Genomic DNA, 19,028 nt, shown 5'->3' with positions numbered 1-19,028 from the left:
GGTGGTGTTAGCACACGAGCCAATATCGTCCACTGGGAACCTTGCTCAGCGCGGCGTGACTTACCATATTTGGGCGCTTGTGACGAGGCACGTACCGTCACGCCCGGCCGCCTGTTCAGCGCGGTGTGAATCGTTGTTCGCGACCGCCATGTCGACGCCAAACGCGGACGCCGCCGCTCAGCTCCTTTACCCTCCGAATGTTCAATTCAACGCCTCGCGGACATATACCATCAAATTCATCTCTGCTTGCTTTGCCGGTGCTGTGGCTGGAACCCTCGGGCTTGAATCATGGCTGGGCTTTGGACTCTTCGTGCTCTCGACCCTGTTCACTTCAGCCTGCTTGTACGTGAAGTGCAAGGCGAAACCCGCAAGGTTCATGCCAGGGGGCTTTTGGGAGCTTGTGAACCCGGGCCAAGAGAACATGTTCTCGTTCTTGCTGGTCTGGACATTATTTTACGGTACGTCTGCCTCGGTGGAGCAAAAACCGCCCGCTCATTTTGTTTCACCTGTAGGCATCGTGCATGGTTAGTTGCTGCCGATCTTGGGCTTACGATACACGCTCAAGAAGTTGTTCACAGTGTACGACTAACGTTATGGGCAAGCGGAACGGCCTCGCGTGAGCTTCCCGCGTGAGCTCCAGATTGTGCGTGCCATCTCGCGTTCATCTGGCTGTGCAGTTACTGAGGACACGTTTTGTAGCCGATTCCCCACATCTCCCATCTACATCTGATACAGGGTCGCTAAGTATATCCAGTTGAATGGGTAGCGTGGAAATGGTAATGCTCCGGTCGCGCTCGAGTGCTTCAGAACCTTGTGTAAGCAGCAGCTTCCCTATTCGTGAACCTTTCCTGGGGTAACGTGCCCTGCATGCGCTTGGCGGAAGCGGTGTCCATTGGTCCTTGATGACTATGGGCTTTACTACGGCGTCCCGAGCAAGCAGCCCTTGAGCCAGCGAATCTGCCGGGATGTCGTTGGTGGCCTGAGCCGACTATTACCCTGCCGTCGCAACGCTTAATCGGCCGATGTGTCAGTTCGTGCAAATAAAGTCTGCATGGTCGAACGGGAGTCGGAGGCATTTCATCCGCGTGGCGTTCATGTGCTGTGCCATCTGATGCCCGTCTTACTGCTCCTCTCGTTTGGGGAACCCTTGTTCTTGGGTATAAGTTGTGGCCATGGACTTCCGTCTCACGACGTCCTCATCGGGTGCTTTCTTGCCCCCTCCATCAACGCTCAGAGAGGCCGGCGATGACTTCGTACGTGCTCCTGCAGTACAAAAGTGACCCATGGGCCACACACTTTGAAGACTTGGAAGGACGCCTCGCCTTCACGGTGTACGTTTTTAGCCTTAGATTGCTGACGGCAGTCTGTCTGACATGTCGCGCTCTACACAGAATATGGGTGGGTGGATTATTGCAACCACCGGTGCTCCAATATCCGCGTCCTTATCTCAATTGTCAGGTTGACGAGAACCCAAACCTTGTGCTGAAGCTCATACGCGAGGCACCGTGGGCACAGCAACACCCAGATATCATGGGCCCGACCGCGTCGTATTTCTATTTCGGCCCTTCTCGAAGCCCCGGCATCCTAGGATACGGCAACAGCCCTACTCAGCCGATGGCCAGCTGTATTAAGAAGGGGAGGAAAGAAGGCAGCCCGTGCGTTCGTTGCATCGACACGTTGCTACGTTTTTGTTTTAGTCTACTGACAAAAAGACCAGGCATCGGTACTTTACCACGCAGAACGGGACAGAACTCAAGTGGAAGATATCAACCGAGCGTCTTGAGGTAAGCTGCACATGCTGGCAGCTAGTGACAATGCTCTAACCCTACATTAAATGCCGCTAGTGTACCGATAGTAAGGGATTAGTCATTGCGACCTGGGAAGTAGCGCAGCCCAATGACCCTTTCTATGCTCGCCTGACCATCAAACACGCCGCGCTATCATTCGTCACGGAGCTGGTGACCACTTTGACCCTCAATCGCATAGCGATGGCGTTCCAATGGTCCCTGTGATGGTCTTACGAGGTCTCCTTGCCTGAAGGCACTGCATTATTATTCGAACCATCCGCTTCTCCCGTTCTCAGCCGCACACGTGTAGATCTAGCTTGCTTGAATGTATTTCTATGCTAGTCCTGTAGAGTCAGTTTGTTCACGTACGGACTCGATAGGAGTATCCGCTGTCCACGGCCTTCCGGACCCGTCTGGGTGTGGTGACGCAAAACATGGATTTGGCCGGGGCTTCGCTGCCATGCAGGGCTGGCATAGGCACGTATCACAGGAAGGCGCGAACTTTAATTCATCGTGGTGTACGAAGCCTACAGCCGACCTCAGTTCCGCACTTTGCGGCGGAAAGTACGTGTCTGTGGAAGACAGGCCGCCCGTCCACTACTCGTCCTGGCGGAGCTCCTCCTGCAACTCAGTCAGCCGTACCCACTCGGGCTCGTCCTCGAAGTTCTCGCGGGTGCGTCCCATGAACGTCCGGAGCACGCTGCGTGCCTGCAGCTTCCACCTGTGTCCCTCCGTCCGAGGACCAAAGTTGCGTAAGACATCGATAATCTCCTCCACCTCTTTCGCGGCCTCACGCCAGCGTGCGGCGTCAGTCTCGCCCTTTTCGATCGTACCTGCGGCGCTCGCGCGGTAAGCTTCCATGTATGCATTAAGGGCGTCTTCCCAGCGGCCTTGTGCCGTCAGCAGACGGGCTCGCGCACGAAAGATGCGGACAGAAGACACCCGCGACAGGATGACCCGTTCGAGCAGGTCCGTAACTTGCCTGAGTAGTCCCGCGGAGCTCGGGGCTGCCTGCTCTGCCTGCTGGTCAAATTCCCCGCGTGTGGCAGCGTCGACGAGGCGTTCAAGCGCGTCTTCGTCAACGGCTGCCAAGCCGTCCTTGGCTGCACGCCCCTCAACGACGCGTGCGAGAGCACGGCACGCCTCTGAGAGCTCGCCGACATCAAGGGCGACGATCATGTAGTTATTCCACATCCGCCAGTTGTCATATGCAAACTTTAGGCCTTGCTTGAGTGCACGGAAGGCGAGAAGCTTGTTCGAGAAGGGTACGCGCCCGGACGGCTCGTCCGAAGCGACCGCCTCCTTTGTCTTAAGCTCTCCCTAAGCGTGATGTAAGCCGGTCAGCATGTGTTCCCGTGAGAGATACAGTCACGAAAGGCATCGCACCTCATCATCCCCGTCGTTCTCGACCTCGACCTTCTGCCCGGCCTCCCCCATTCGCAGAAATACGCTCGCGAGGTTGTTCCAGCTCTCGGCGTCCTCGTCGTCAATACTCACGCAGCGCGTGAACGCCTCCTTCGCACCCTGCCACTCCTCCGCGCGCACGTACGCACACCCGAGGATAAACCACGAGCGCGTGAGCAGCGGGTTAATCGCGACCGCCTTGCGCAGACAGGCGATCGCATTCTGGTAGTCGCCCCGCGCGAAGTGGTACCCGCCCAGCGAGCGCATTGCACGGCCAGACATGCCCCCCGAGACCTCCCAGGCCTTGCTGTAGTGCTCCAGTGCGTTCTGCGGTTCCAGATCGCCCAGGATGGCCCACAGCTTCGCCTCGTGGGCGGCATCCATCGTCTGCCTCCGTCCCTCGCTTGCCGCCTTACCACGCGCGATGACGACGTCCGTCTCGGCCTTGCGGCCCTCGAGCAGATCGCGGACGACGGCAATGCCCTTATCTGGCTTCTCGAGGCTCTGCCAGCACTTGACGACGTCCTCCCACATCTCAAGCCGCTCGAAGATCTCCAGGGCAGAGCGCACAACACCAAGCGCGAAGTAGCGCTGTGCGAGCTCTCGCTGCAGCTCCCACTTGCTCGGCAGCGCGAGATCGTGGATGTACGCCAATCGTTCGGTCACCGTCGAGTCCGCCGTGGGCATCTGGTCGACGAGGGCCTGCAGCTGCAACGTCGATCGCTCGACTGTGCGGGTCCGGTTGGCCTCGAGACGCGACCGGAGGAGAAGGGCCATGGTGTGGACCGACCAGTTCCTAGCATGTGCGATGACGCGATCGACGTACGGCGCCATCTGTTCGGACGTCAGACCGTGCGCAGGCGACATATTCTTGATGTTCAGGCACATGGCAAGCAGGATGCATTGGTCGAGAGGGTCTAAAGGGGGTTGGGATGAGGGATCGAGGTGTGCGAGGAGGGAGCCAGGGGCGGCAGGGTTGGACGAGATGAACTGTGTACGCTCGAGGAGCGTATCGTCGTTGAGTTTCAGCGTTTCTGGGAGAGCTTTTCTCTCTTCTGTAACCGAGGTACTAGGTGTCACCTCGACAGGCGCGAGGTCCGTATCGCGCCTGCGCGACTCCGCGAGAAGCACAAGCTGCGTGACGTCGTTTTGCTGGAATTTGGTCCGTTTTCCGAGCGCACCGGTGAGCTCGAATTTGAGCTGCGTCGCCCTAGCGGCTCTGACAAAGAGCTCTGCAGCCTGGCGGTCCTGTTCGAGCAGGTGGTGGAAAAGACCTTCCTCGAGCAGCACCCGGCCTGTAAGATCGGTCTCGGAAGTAATATTCTTCGACCAGGACTGCAGGTAAGATATAAGGTCCTCAGGAGGGGCAACAGGCTCGTCGATTACGTGCTCGTGTACTGCCCATACGCGCGCTTTCCACCAGATGGCGGATGTACATCGCTCGAAAGGTTGATCAAGGAGCAGCCTCGAGAGACGCAGGAAGAAGGGGGCCTCCACGAGATGGTAAGCAGGCTCGCCACCGTACGCAAGCTCGGCAATCGATTTCGAGTTGAGGAATTCGTCCGTAATGATATCCTTGTAGTCGTCCGGAACCGAAAGGATATCCACTGGCTTGAGTTCTAGATTTGGCCCGGTCCAATTAACCTGGAGAAACGCATGCAGAAGTACGACAGCGAGCACAAGCCGCAGGCATTCCAGCTCGCCTGCTGTCTGTGCAGATGGCGACGTGAACTGGAAGAGCACGTCTAGGGTTTGTTCGGCAAGGTCAGCATTCGATTGGCGGACTGCAAACAGTTCGCGAGCGGCTGCGGAGGTGAGCACTTCGCGGAATGCGCCCTCGACGACATTCTTTCCCAGTACTGTGAGCCAAGCTGGGCCCTGGACGTCGTCTGTCCACTTGCAGTTCAGCAGATTTTTTTCTAAAGCTTGAATGTCCAAGGCCATGTCGAGGGTCCTGAGCAAGTACACTTGCGGGCGTCTACGTGTTTGATCTGAGCAAAACATAAAATCGATTACAAAGCGCAGGCTCAGCGAAACTCTACAAAGCATACGGGCTACATCCAAGAGTATAAAGGGGTGTGTGTGGGGAAATTAATAATATGCACCGTCTACAATCCGACGACGACGTCCAATAACGCTATAAGCAAATATCCTACGTTCCAAGGCAATAATAAGCAAGTTACAGTAAACTAAGACTAATGTCCGCAACGTCAGCAACTACGTGCGACTCGCAAAAGTAATCGGGCCCGCCATGAACGTTGGGCCAGCTATGGCGTCCTGCGAGATGGCCAGAGCGATAGCCTTGCGCTTTTCCTCCCAATTCCTCAATGCATTCAGCAGCTGGATAATCTTGTCGCGTTTGCCCTGCCGAATGTCGTTGATGCTAACCGCGCCCATCTTGACATCGTTGTCGAGCAGGAAATCGAAGAGCCTGAAGAGGCCATCCAGGCGGTCATCGTTGGGATCAGACGGGAAAGCAGAGTCAGGCACAGGCGGAGAAGCAGGCTTGCCCTTGATGTCCTCCGCCAGACGCAGCAGTGCGAGGCCGGTGTATAGGGTACCGGATGTGCCGGATATCTTGAGGCGGTCCGGTAGGTGCGAGTTCGCCCACTCGATCAGACTGAGTTCGACGTTCGTGTTCTGTGAACGGAACACGGTTAGCTATAATTGCAATCTAAACCTGGAGGATGAAACTCACGTCGACGGTAGACTGAGATCCGGTACTGAACTTCCGGCGCGTCTCACGAGTCGGACGTGGGGGAGCGGGAATCTTCGACGACGATGCTACCTTGTTCGACGGAGCTTCCCGTGGAAGAAGGCCAGCATCACCTGTGTTGGCGAGGAAGGACTCCAAACGAAGACGGTCACCGTTCGTCTCGCCATTATTGACGACGGTGCCCGCCTTGGGCATGCCCATGAGAATTTGGGCGTCCCGACTCGAGAGCTGGTTGGGATTGTCTCTCCGGTGCGCGCGTTGTGTTGCGGCTCGTGCCGTCGGAGAAGGCGGCCGAGGTGAAGGGTTCATCGCCTGTGCGACAGTGAGGGGAATTGTAGGGATATTGCTCGAGGACATCACGGGGGCTGCATACCCGGGTCAGCTGAGCCTATCAGCAGGAACGGTAGAAAAGCAGCTTACTCGAGAAGTCTCTGCTGATCGTAGCTTTCATCAGAGCCTTCATCCACTCGCGGATAGCGAAGTGTTCATCGTGACTGAAAAAATGGCTCCTTTCGCGGTCGTGGACAATCTTGAAGCCATAACGACCCGGGTCCACACTCTCATCGGCTATGGCCTTATACCCGATAACATTGATATATCCCTTGATCTTTGTTTCCTAAATGACTAAGCCGTTAGTCTCGAACCACCCCAGGGCATGTCCGTTGACACCCACCGACTTGTCGTTGCTCTTCAGGATGTACAAGTGAGGGCCCTTCAGCACACAATACCGATTCCTCCACGATGAGAACTGGTCGCTCTTCTTCCTAATCCACCCGTTGTGGTCCGGCGTCCCAATCTGCGCGAGGACACTTTGACCTGGTTTGATCGGGGGCGCGCCCATCGCCTGTGCCATCGCCGCGGGCGAGCGTACCGCAGTGTCGCCCGTTGAGTTCGTACGCTTGCGTAACACATCGCGTTCTTTGCTCTTCCCCCTGAGCGATGGTGACGAGCGCAGCCTTCCCCGTGTCTTCTCCTCGGGTTCCGAGTCGCGCTCGGAAATCAGCCTCTCCCGCACCGCGATCCCATCTGAGGTCGAGGGCCGCACAGGCTTGCGCCCGCTGGGGTGCCTCATCCGGTGGAACGTTGAAGACATGATTGATTCATGATCGCTCTTCTCCTTCTCCGCCTTCTCCGCCTTCTCCGCTTTCTCCGCTTTCTCCACCTTCTCCGCTTTCTCCGCCTTCTCCGCCTTCTCCGCCTTCTCGCTCTTCTCGCTCTTCTCGCCCTTTTCGGATCTAGAGAAATCGTTGTTAGCGTATTCATGTAGTGTCTTTGGTCATGCAACGATGGAGGTCCACTCACATGGACAGCTTCGGCACCGGCTTGCGACCTTTACCAAGGGTCCCTGAGAAGCTACCACCAAACAAACTGAGACGATCGCCATGTTTTCTCTCCTCTAACCCTTTCTTCTTGCTTGGTCGTCGAATAGGAGCGACTTCGTCAGAGGCCTCAGTCATACTTGGCGATTGCGCCGGAACGGTGGGGCTCAGCTCTTTAGAATGCCGACTCGCACTATCCATCAACGAGGACGCCTTCTCTTTGATAGATCCGGACTCTGCTGAACGACCAAAGAGACGTCTCCGCTTCTGCCTGCCGTCCACCTTGGTAGACTCGTTCTGTATGGCGATCCTCAGCCATCTCAATCCTGCAATCAAGTTTCCAGCTACTTACATCACTAACCGCAGCGCGGTCCTCGGGCTCGGTATCATCACCACCCACTGCTTTCACCTTGAGGTTAGCGTCACTCTGTGATAGTACGAGGTGCCCAGGTCGAGCCTTCGGCGACTAAAAGGCGGGTCGTTATGAACACGTCATCCGCACATATAAACATACTCACTTCGGCCTTCGAAGAGTTTGGAGGTGATTCTGGTCTTGACGCAGGCTGTGGTTCCAAGAACCCTAGACCCAGACCAACTAATTCTGGCGCAGGCTGCGGCACAGGCTCCGTAGGCACGATCGGCTTCGCTTCGCTGATTCGCGGCGTACTCAGGTTCACTTCGCTTGCGATTGCGGGCGGCATCGGCGGCATCACGCCGGGGTCCGACGCACGCCATCCGTTCCTGCTCGAACTGGGCGAGACGTCAGGGATAGGCATATGCCTTGGGCTCTCGGGCCCAAATCCGTTCGACCCGGTCGTTGTCGTGCTCGGCGGTGGGATCCCGCGCTGTGATCCTGCGGGGCTAAACCCGCCGTGCTGAGAGCCAAAGCCCACAGGTGCGTACATCGGACTGCTCGCAAAGGATTGTTGCGCGGAGCTCGCCATCGAGGACGAGTGCGAATGGCCGTAGTTGAAGGAGTGCGAACCCCCTTGGTTCCCTATCGCAGGCATGGGGTGGTCGTCGTTGAAAGACGGTGGGCGCCGTAGCTCTGCGATGGCGTTTATGATACGGATGCGCTTCCCGAAGGCTTGAATGCCAACTTCACTCTTCAGGACGTTTGCGTCGAGCTCCAGCAGGACGTCGCCGGCTATCTCTTGCTCGATAAACCGTTCCACGACACCTTCGTCAAAGCCCTTCGACCTCAGCCACTCGATAACCTCCTCCACAGTCCACTCCGAGGGATGTGTCGTTGGCCGTTTGTAGGCATACTGGCTTCCGTTCGGGCTAACCTCCTGATAAGGTGTCGCCCCACCAGCGGTCCTGAATGACATAGTCGTGGCAGGTGTGAGGGTCTGCTGAATGCCACTAGTGCTACCATATCCAGCAGATGAAGAGGAGGTCGTTGGTGATGGCAAAGGGACACCCGGAGATGGTATTGAAACCCGGCCGGGCGAAGGTGCCGCTGACCTCGCAACGAAGGGCACAGGCTCGTAAACTTTGATAGGTGCCGGTTTAACGGTAGGGGCCGTTGCAGACCGGATGGACGAAGCACTCCCCAGCGCGGAGGGAGATACAGGAGGAGGTATGGACGAGGCGCGCTCGGGGGAGATGGGAGTCAGCGGGTTCAGCGAATTGGGCATGACCGCTGGTACAACAGCCTCGTATGTGACTGGTGGCGGGACCTCGGGAACGACAATGGGCGCCGGTGCGGAAGGTGGAATAGGCGTCGGCATTGTGTTGGTGTTAGATTCAGTGCCAGGAAGACTCACAAGATCAGGAGAGTCGGTAAATAGAGTGTTAGGGAATGTGAGCCGATCAACAGTAGCAGTTGCTGGCTGCTCCTCTTCTTGTTCTTCATGGACCCGCTTGGCAGCACTGGGCGAAGGGACAATGAAGTCTTCCGAAGGTTCGATGTGCCCGTTATCACTTTCGGCGATGGCGGATGGCGGTGTGAGGGCGGCTGAAGGGAGCGAGGGCATAATTGTCTCGTCACGTTTTGGTGTGAGCACACTCTGTGTCGCAGATTGAGACGTCGGAGCCGGTGTCTCCGCCTCTTCCACCGCCTCATCTTCCTCCGGTATGTGTGGGTACTGAGACGAGTAACGCCTATCAGGCGAAGCCGTACTTCTCCGCCTCTGAGTCTGTCGCGAATCAACTTCCCCCTCGTCGCTTTCCTCGCTCAGTTCGAAGTCGATCGGTGGCGGTTCGACATTCGGATGGGATAGACGTAGTGGAGTCGTCGGTGACGAGCCGGTCCCTTGCCTTGCCTGTCGTTCTTCGATTTCTTGTTGAGCACGCGCAGCAAGGAGTTGTCGCACGCCTCGATGGGAAAAGGCGTCATTGTCAGATTCGCCGCCCGCAACATCTTCGTCTTCATGTTCCGAGTAGTCCCCATGCGAACTGGCGAAGCTAATGCTGCTTGCATCTCCTCCGGTGTGCCCAAGCTGCTCAATTGCTTGCTGAACATCGGTCAAGGTTGCTTGCATAGTCCGCTCCCCATGGCTAAGGGTACGCTCTCGCTCATCCGAGGACAGTGCCGGAGACATCTCCGGTGAGATTGAGGGTAAAGCTCCATTGTTTGCTGGGGGAGGGGTCGAGGTAGACTGCGGGAAAGATACTGTAGGCGGATTGATCGACTCTGCAGGGAGAGCCGCAGCGGAAGGTCTCGTAGTCGTATATGACTGAGGAAATAGCCCTACTTTGCCCTGAGGATTGCGACCCTTGAGAAAACAAAGAGATGAGTATATGCACCTCAACATGTATCCGTCAAAATGAATGGCAAGCTTCTATCTGTGTGGACCACACCAAGCCACATGCACAGTATTGCGAGGTCGACATGCGTCGTGGACGATGCGTTCACAAACCAGCTTCCCTACGCCTCGAGGATAGGCACGCCTTGAGCACGCTTGACAAGGATGTCATATGCCAGGAACGCCTAGGAAACTACGTCCGATGCCGCTATGGGTGGCGTCAGGAGATATTCGTGCCCACCCTCGAGGCCCTGCAGCTGGATGGTGGGCAAAAGTGGGTGACACCAGCAGGCTTCCTCCATATCGCATGGACAGAGGCTAGCGGCATATGCGCGGACCACTAATTTAAATCAACGGACCTCTTGACCACTCGCTCCTGAGCACGTCGCCAGAAGCATCTACTTCTCCAGAAGTGCGCATTATAAGATCATGCACTTACCTGCCACCAACCATCTTGGTAGAGGTCGTCCTTCTCTATGACCTGAATCCTGTCTCCCGCTTTGAAGGGCACTTCGTCCGGGTTCTCGGGTACGAAGTCATGTAGCGCGTGGACGTACTCGGGCATGGTGAACGGTTACGAGGGGGGAAATGTCATTCAGACGGTGTGACAAGCCGTGCAGGACGCAGAGCAAATGGTATAGGGTGGACGGTTATTGGAGGGTGGAGGCAACTCGGGGCTCGGAGTCGTCGCAGCGGGCCTTTACGTATGGGCGTGCGAAATGGCCCCACTTTTTGGAACCACCCGCCGTTCAAACAGCGTGCTTGTCTGCTTTTACGCACATAATTGCCCCAGGCTCGTTCATCCCACCGCTGTGAGATACATTCTCAAACCGTCAGTGCTCAAACACTGCGTAGTCCCCGTGCAAATACACGGAGAGCGGTGGCGAGGGGTCTGCCGTGCCGAGGATGCCGATCGCGACCCCACCGCCATCACAGAGGGCGCATCGTGTCTCAGCGGGCCAGGCTGTGCTCGTCGTCTCTTGTCTGCATGCCTAGCTGTCCATAAGCCACCTTCTGATCATTAGCGAGTCTGTACGTTCCCCCGATGAGATTGCTCCCAGCTACAGTGTTCCTAGGTGCTTTCTCTGTACTGGTGGGAGCGCAAAACACGTTGACCATCAGCGTTCCGTATGTATACCTTGATACGGTGAACAGAGACTGTCATTGACTGCAGGACGAATAGGACTAACGTCGTACAATGCTCAACGGTTGATATAATATGGCAGGGTGGTCAAGGTGCGCCGTATGCCATATACATAAGAAATTCAATGCACTTACGCTCGCGCCAGCGCCCTATGCATTGGTACGAGATAACGCGTTAGAACTACCGCTGAACGTTGATCACTAATCTGTTTTTGTGACTATCTCGACACTTGCAGGAGTAAGTTACGCACTCTATCACGATTTCTCATGCGTGATCTAAGACCTTCTAGGATCTATGACAGCATTGAACCTTTGGGTGAAGTCGGCATCACGTCGGACATGTCGCTTCTGTGGATTGCAGATGTTGATCCCTCATTCAGTGAGCACCCATGTCGACTTGACCCGGAGGCAGCATCCCTGACAATCTTATTTAGACCCTCTCAGAATCATCATTCAGTCCAATGACCGACAGACGGTCCAGTCAAACTCGTTCAACATTACCGCTGCTCGTGCGTATCTTTCCCTTCTGCATGCACCATGGCACTCAGTTTGGTGCAGCTCAAAACTGCAGCCCGACGTCTGCCTCAGGTTCTTCGGTTCCTTCATCAAGCGTTTCCGCCTCAACGTCTCCAAGTTCCTCTGTTTCCGCCTCTATGTCCAGCCACCACAAGTCGTCTCTCGGAATAATCGTGGGCGCCGTAGTCGCTGGTATCGTAGCACTAGTCCTGCTTTTACTTGGTATATGGTGTCACCGAAGACGGCGCTCTGGACGTTACCGTACGCATTCCGTCTGCATATGTGCGCCATGTCTTCTAAACGCCCCACCAGAATACTCGCTGCATTCGCTCATTGAGGGAAGTGGTAGAGACATCCTTCCGCCTTCAAACATCGAGCCTAAAGATAATGTCACACAGCCACTGCGGCCTGAGGCTGCACATCAAAGGGACACGACGGCCGCGGTCCCGAATCAATCAGACTACGTCGTGCAGAACGCCTCACCCACAACGGAGGTCGTTACCGGCGTCGTATTGGCGCCTACTATCACCGCGCACCGTGAGAAGGGTCGGCGCAAGCAGCCAAACACTGTTGCTCCTTCCCCTGTCTCTGCTCCTGCCCCTATCCTTGCCGAGCAGTCGGTATCCATGGCCCCACCGAGACAACGCCGTGAGGAGGACGCTGGTGTACGAGTTGATGTCCCGATGGAAGATGACGAAGACGATATTGACGACTCCATGACGCTTCCCCCGGCCTACACCGACATCCGACACAATGCTCAAACCCCGTTTGTCTCTCTAGATATGCTCGTCTTTCACCAGGGACCTTCTAACCAGGCATAATGCCTCGCGCAATAACTTCACTATACCTGCTCACGATCGCTATCACGATACCTCATGAGCATATTTAATTTTGTATACTCTCGTGTCGCATTGTCTTTAAGTACAGTGCTTAAAGTCGATAATCGATATAACGACGGCGAACAATTCTGACAGAGCATACGAGACTGGCTTTGTACACACCCCTCCCTAACCCATCATTATCCGTTCCTGCACAAAAACAGACAGCACCTGCGTGATATCCACCGACTTGTTCTCCAGCGTTGCCTGGCTCTTGCCTACGATCGGCTTCGCGCGCGTGATGAGAGCTTGGAGGTCCGCGGCCATCTCTCCACTCATGCCTCTCCGGATGCGCTCTGTCAGCGTCATGCTCTTGCGCAACGCCACACGACGCTCCTTGTCCGGCACGGCAACATCGATCTCGCTCGGCTCTGCGTCCATCTCGTGGCCCGTGACGTCGAACTCAGGCTTGGCCAGCCAGAGCGCGAGCTGCGTCGCCCCGTAGAAGAGCGCCGCCTCGAGCGTCCGCCGTGTCGCGAGCATGCTGTCCCGCACGTCGAGCGCCTTCTCGCTTCCCTTCGCTGGTGTGACGCTCTGCATTGCCGGGCGGTCGACAAGGTACTTGAGCACGTCGAGCGAACAGTTGCCGAGCTCGAGGAGAGTACCAATAGATATTGGCTCGCCCAGCACGACTTTTGAATGCTGTAAAGCGTAAGGTCAGTTTGTGCCTCTTCGGACATGAATGGGGTCACATACCGGCACAAGCAGAGTCTGGTCCGTAGGCCAATCATCTGGCTCTCTAAGTAACACGCTTTCTGCCTTACTGATGTTCACTAGCGTCGACAAGAGTGATCCCGAGATGGTGAACAACCTATGGACAAGCCGAGCAACGAATGGCCGCCCAATGAGGTCGACCATATCTGAGGACGAGCTGATCGCAGATGCATTCGCGCTGTCCGCTTCATACTGCGCACGCTCCTCCGCAGTGATGGGCTCGAACAGGCTCGCGAGGTGATTGTGGTGCGTCAAAGCGTAGTTGACCTGCTGTAACAGCATGAGCACTTCCATGGTGAAGAACTCGAGCGCTCGTTTCGCGGCCTCGTCCCCCGAGGTAGCTTGCGGAGTAGACGAGATGGCGTAGAATAGGTTGACAGTCTGCTCGATCTCCTCCAGAAGCGATGTTGTCATTGAATCGCCGATGGTCCAAGACAGCGCACGGTGAATCTGGTCACTGTAGAGTTGGATGAACCCACACGCGTCCGCGACGAAGTAATGGCCATGGGAGCCGAGTGCCAAAATGACCCCTGATATGACGGCAAGCATCGTACAGTACGCGTTATGGATCGGACTGCGTTCGCCGGGAAGCTCAGGCAGGGCAATTTCCACGGAACCTGTCTTGATGGCAGAGCTGATGCTGTTTTCGCTGTACGCCGCTAAGGCACCCTCGCTGGCGAGCCTTTCGGCTGCCGACGGGATACTCGCAAGAGCCAGGTGAAAGGTTAGGACGTGTGGCGCATACAATGGCTGCTTCCGCAGTCTGAGTAGAGCAACGTCGGTGTATCCAGCGAGGTCAGTTTGACTGAAGAGCTGCAAGCTGGCACGAATGACGTCTGTTTCTTGACAGCAAGTTAGCCACAGCGTTGTCGACGGGGTAAGTGTCGGTCTTGTGCACTCCTCGAATACCGCAACCAGTTGTTCCATATCCTGGTCGAGGTCTATGTCTAATCGCGTGCGGGCTGTATCGAAAGCGAGGCGGAGGGCATTGATACTAAGATCAAGAGCGACGTCGATGGTGGCGTTAATATCTAGTCGCTGCTCTGCACTGAGGGCCTTCGGTTTTCGCATCAGAGTTCTGCTCTGCCGGGCACAGTAGTAGAGAATCTGTAGCAGGGGCCGGTGGAAAGGAACGGTAGACTGGTTAAGGAACGACCTCGCCGGTGGCTGCGCTTCATTGAGAATGATCCCTCGAAGGTTCTTGATAAGCGTGACGAAGTGTTGGATCTCATCTTTTTTGTCCGACTGTGAGAACCAGCTAACCTCCACTAGCGAGAGCAGGAGGGACAAGTGCGCATGGTGAATCGTCGGCATCATGCCTCCAGAGCGTGTCTCCATCGCAATATCCGTCGAGATGTTGGAGGCTTGTGCCAAGAATACTGCCCGGACAGTCGTTTCTCCTCTGAGGAATGGAACCGCTTGTAGGAGTAAATGCTGCCACGACTCTGTTAGTGTCGTCTGTGCATGAGCGAGGGAAAGGTTGAGGTTTATCGACATGAGCTTCTTGAACACCGACTCGACTTGTTCCGAAAGGGTATCCGAGAAAGTCGCTACGCGCAGCTGAAGAAGCGAAGTCGAGAACGCAAATTCATCGCCGAAGCTTCTCTCGACCAGCGGCTCTTGGAGGAGAATGTGGTCCAAAACCAGAGCAGGGAAGTGTGTCTGTGTTTGTTCTTGGAGCTCGTCGTATAGGGAAGGGTCATACGCCCGCGAAGCAGCCTCCGAGATCAACTCCGAGATCGTGTCTTCGTCCTTGAATATGTCCTGTATGAAAATGTAGCTCTTCGGCTTGGGGGTAACGCTCTTATCTCCGGTCGTAGGGAGCGCCATCCGAATATCGAGCGCAATGATGTGCAGTGCGTGTGTCTTCGCCATGGTGCGGTATGCATGGCCAACAACGGCTTCGTGCAGATCTGAATGCTGGGCACCGTCAAGGAAGATAAGCGTCTCGACCCTAAAGTCGGGAGTAGGGCCCAATTCTTTCTTGATGATGGACGCGAGATGTTCGAAGAATTTTGCATCATCTCTGACCGTATCAAGTGACGACTTGTGTTCGTGACCGTGCTCCCAAACGACATCCAGGAAGCGTAACAGTGACGCAAGCAGCTGCGGGTTTAGCTCCCAGAGGTCTTCCCACTGCTCTAGCATATTGCAAGCAACAGCCAGGGCACTCGTTGCCTTCGAACCGTTGCCCCCATTCGTCGCCTTCTCCTTCCCCTTGACGCTCGGCACCCGAAACTGGCCCTTGACGAAAAGCCCAGCGAGCGCAGGCTCCTTGTCCATTGCCAGGGTTATGAAGTTCCACACAGCGTTCCGTAGTAGCGCATCGTCGTATGGGTGCATGATAATGCGAACTAGGGAAGCAACCGTAGACTCGGGGTCTGCAAGGTAGCCGACGATCGAAGTTGCCTGAGAGGCATCGGATGAAGAGAGTGATATACACAGAGCGAATAGCACTTCCATCGCTTCCACCGGTACGGTCAGACCCATCCGCCGTTCCTTCGTGTACGCAGCGAGGGCTTCGATAGGGTCAAGTTTGGTTGAGGAGAAAGGGTCCAACGACCCAACGGTACCGATTACTCGGGTGCACAAAGCTTGCTCAAGTAAGCATGGTTTATCCGGCAGCAGCTTCAGCTTGGCATGCAGCAAAACTCGAACCAGGAGCAGATGCGACTCGAGCATGTAGATCAGCCGCCGGGCGTCCCCATACCTGCGAGCCGAGTAAAGCATCGTCAAGACCGGTGTTGACGTAGTGAGTGCTGTTATAAGAGGGTTCACTGCGGATGTAGTAGCGCGAGTGATAAGGGCTTCGAACACGGCCTTGCTAAGGTCGCCAAAAGGTGCGTCGCTCATCGGAGGAGGAGAATGTTTCAGAATATCTGCGTAGGTGCTCGAGATCCTCCTGCCAATCTCGAAGCGGTCGCTAAGTTGAGCATATTTCCATCCGACATGTTCGACCCAGATCTCGGAATGTACGAAGCGAGCAGCACGCATTAGGACCTCCTCCTTCATTTGCTGCAGCTTCGGAGTCTCTTGGAGGACGGGCAAAACGGACGACGATGCTTCATTGAAGAGCTGGCGTACCAAGTGCAGCAGCGCTAGCGTCATTGTGTAGTGCCCAGTAATTCGTTCGGAGGCGATAACGGTGGAGGTGAAGCCAACTGAACGTTCAGAGCCAAACAGCGACGATGTCGATCTAATGTAGAGCCAGACACGATTGGAATACTTGGGCAACGCCAAGAGAGCAGCAAGAACACTCATGGAAGAGGTGATGAGCTGAGTGCATGGCGGACTCTTCTGCTGAGGGCTAGATCGAGAGAGTGCATCTTCAAGGATCATAGTGGTCAGCTGCACGAGGTCTGGAGGTGCGGCTTCAAGCATCGAGTGAGATACCACAGGGTCCCCAGACTCAAATGACTCCAATAGCTGTCCCGCCAGCTCGGGATGATCGCGCGTCACGCTACGGATGAGGTCGAGTATCTCCGTGACGAGCGAATCATCTCCTGCGCCATCCACCTCCACGCCAATATCTTCAAGCTTGAGGACCGGAGCCGCAACGACCGCTTTCCGCCCAAAGGCGACGTCATGATGCGACACGCCGCCTGCCATTCGCCGCCGGTTCACGTAATCGGTCAGGATCTCCAGGAGAACCTTCCACCCCGAGTGCTCGAACTGCCAGGAAACCACGACGTGCTCGCCGGTATCGTTCAGCAGACGGCCAGCAGACCGCAGCGGAAGTGTCGCGCCTCCGGGAAGCTTGATTGGCCGCAGGTTGGTGTATGTCGGGCCCGTCGACACAGATGCAGAGATCATCCGTTCGGGCAATTTCTCGTAGAGAGCTTGGGAACCGGAGCAAACAGACACGGGGATGACCTGGGTATAGGTAGGGAGTCTGTCGAGGAAGAGGAACACATGTTGTGCGCAGACAGCACGATCCTCGTGGGTAAGCGGATCACCTTCCGTGTTGTGGTCGGCTGTGGCGAGGGGATCTGTGTCGAGGAATCCAGAAGCCGTCATGGCACGAAGTAAGCGAACAAGGGGCTTGCTTCGCACAGCGAACCGCGACCGAGCGACGTCTAATATTGCCCGACGGACTGATCCATGATGCCAATCTGACTGCCAAAACTGTCGGCAGATACCTGACACAGACTGGCTTTCGCTCCGTCCGAAAAGGGAAATCCAAACTTCGAGGAAGCCGTCGAAATCTGGAATCAGCTCTACTGGGACCAGTTCGACGATAGAGATGACCAGGCCTGCGGAATGTGATGTAAACACGAGCCAAATATCTCGCGAGTAACAGGTAGCTGACCTTTGAGCACTGAACGATACGCCACAGCGTTCGGGTCGGTCACTGACGAGGCAGTCCTCCAAGCCATAGACGTCACGAATACTGGCGAATTCGTCAATAGGGTGAGCATGAGCTGGAATAGACCAGCGTCTTGACCCAGCGCAGCTCTTGACATGAGGACGTGAGCGGGATCGTGCCCCCTAGTGTAAGAGCGGTCCGTAGGCATGATGGAGTCGAAGAACTTGCTATATGAGCTGGGAAGCTCCTTGAGGTTGGTACAGACCTCGACTATTCGAGAGAGCACAAAGGCCCAAGCAATGTACTGACACGCAAACTGACTGTCCGGATGCGACGTGACGAGCTTGTGTATCCGTTCCAAGGATTCTGGAGAAGACCAGTAGATCTCTTTGTCTGCCGGGGTGTGCGAAACTTCAATGCCGCCAGGGTCTGCCGCCCTCTCGAGCTCCAGTACCTCAACACTGATTAGAATCCACAAGGCAGCCATGTCCTGTTGTAATTGCGCGCCTTCTTCGTCCAATAATAATGTCGAATTCTCCTGGTGGGAGCCGAGGTTTGTCTGATACGACGTCTCGTAGATCCGCGCCACCAATTGGCCGTCGCACGGAGCATAGTCCCAAACAGTCCAGAAGAGAACTTCTTGAACGACAAGCTGCTCTTTTACGTTTTGCTTTGCCCATGATACTGCCTTCCTCGGATCGGCGTCGAAGTTGGATGGCAGCCGCGCCTTCAGCTTCGATATGTACTCCGCGAGGAGGGAGGTGGCAAATGCCTTGCCATCAGGGATAACTGCAGGTAGAAGGTCCGCAGCAATGTCGCTGACGGGCTGAACGCCTCCAGCACTTGCGCGGAATAGTGGTATGAGGATTCGAAGAACATAGAGGCGCTCCGAGTAGTAGAATGGTGTGATGGCGTCCAGCAGCTCTTCAACAATGGTGGCAGATCCTGCGCTAGCGGAAGTTTCAGGAAGACCCTCGTTGTATAGGAATGATCGAAGAAGGACCAATCCTTCAACCTCGTCGACGTCGAACCGTTTGCTTATTGCGAAAACGAACTCCTTGTCCGCGTCTTCGACCCGCACAGTCACGCCATCGCGCAGCTTCACCGATCCCGACTCCACCTTCTTCTTCGACGCGTCATTGGGTTTTCCGAACGGGGCCGACACGTTGCTGAGCTGTGGTATACGAAGCTTCAGGTATTCTGTGACTTGCTCGACAGTGATACCATCGAGTTGCCCGGAGAGCAGTGTGTGAAGATGCTGGTGTGTCCTACACCGCCAGTTAGATACCGCTTCCGGTAGAGACTGGCCACGTACACATCAATAAGATTGGAACGTTTTGAAGCCTCTCCTGACATAGTATTGTTCACCGCGCGTTTTCAGCGTCGTGGAGTGTGTAATTCTTGCACGACACCCAAGCGATATTCTGCACCGTCCGTAAAGTTCAATCTGGTATACATGCGCCGTTTCAAGGCCACATACCGTTCAGAGCGAGTT

At 55.8% G+C, this 19,028-nt stretch overlaps 4 protein-coding genes across 4 annotated transcripts; 1 reads left to right on the top strand and 3 right to left on the bottom strand.

The window, feature by feature from the left end:
* Window positions 1-139: 139 nt before the first annotated feature.
* PHACADRAFT_68981 (uncharacterized protein) lies at window positions 140-460 on the top strand (the record flags this gene model as incomplete). The annotated part of the gene is made up of 1 exon (XM_007392392.1): window positions 140-460. A coding segment is annotated over one exon (321 nt), but the record flags the coding sequence as incomplete, so codon positions are not given.
* A 220-nt stretch (window positions 461-680) lies between these two features.
* On the bottom strand, window positions 681-5,854 carry PHACADRAFT_250696 (uncharacterized protein). Its single transcript, XM_007392391.1, has one exon. The coding sequence runs from the start codon at window positions 5,133-5,135 to the stop codon at window positions 3,156-3,158; it is 1,980 nt and encodes a 659-aa protein (XP_007392453.1). The 5' UTR covers window positions 5,136-5,854; the 3' UTR covers window positions 681-3,155.
* A 454-nt stretch (window positions 5,855-6,308) lies between these two features.
* On the bottom strand, window positions 6,309-10,068 carry PHACADRAFT_138245 (uncharacterized protein; the record flags this gene model as incomplete). Its single annotated transcript, XM_007392390.1, has 5 exons — window positions 7,745-10,068; window positions 7,579-7,692; window positions 7,210-7,523; window positions 6,581-7,142; window positions 6,309-6,523 (listed from the first exon to the last, which is right to left on the bottom strand). Coding segments are annotated over exons 1-5 (3,444 nt in total), but the record flags the coding sequence as incomplete, so codon positions are not given.
* Window positions 10,069-11,918: 1,850 nt separating this feature from the next.
* PHACADRAFT_138237 (uncharacterized protein) lies at window positions 11,919-18,960 on the bottom strand. Its single transcript, XM_007392389.1, has 4 exons — window positions 18,849-18,960; window positions 17,537-18,801; window positions 13,210-17,480; window positions 11,919-13,155 (listed from the first exon to the last, which is right to left on the bottom strand). Exons 1-4 carry the CDS (start codon window positions 18,887-18,889, stop codon window positions 12,643-12,645), a joined length of 6,090 nt encoding a protein of 2,029 aa, XP_007392451.1. The 5' UTR covers window positions 18,890-18,960; the 3' UTR covers window positions 11,919-12,642.
* Between the last annotated feature and the right edge of the window lie 68 nt (window positions 18,961-19,028).

Source organism: Phanerochaete carnosa, assembly GCF_000300595.1.
Source record: "Phanerochaete carnosa HHB-10118-sp unplaced genomic scaffold PHACAscaffold_2, whole genome shotgun sequence".
Classification (NCBI taxonomy): domain Eukaryota; kingdom Fungi; phylum Basidiomycota; class Agaricomycetes; order Polyporales; family Phanerochaetaceae; genus Phanerochaete; species Phanerochaete carnosa.
Note: the sequence above shows the minus strand (reverse complement) of the source record. Positions and strands in the feature narration are given on the sequence as shown.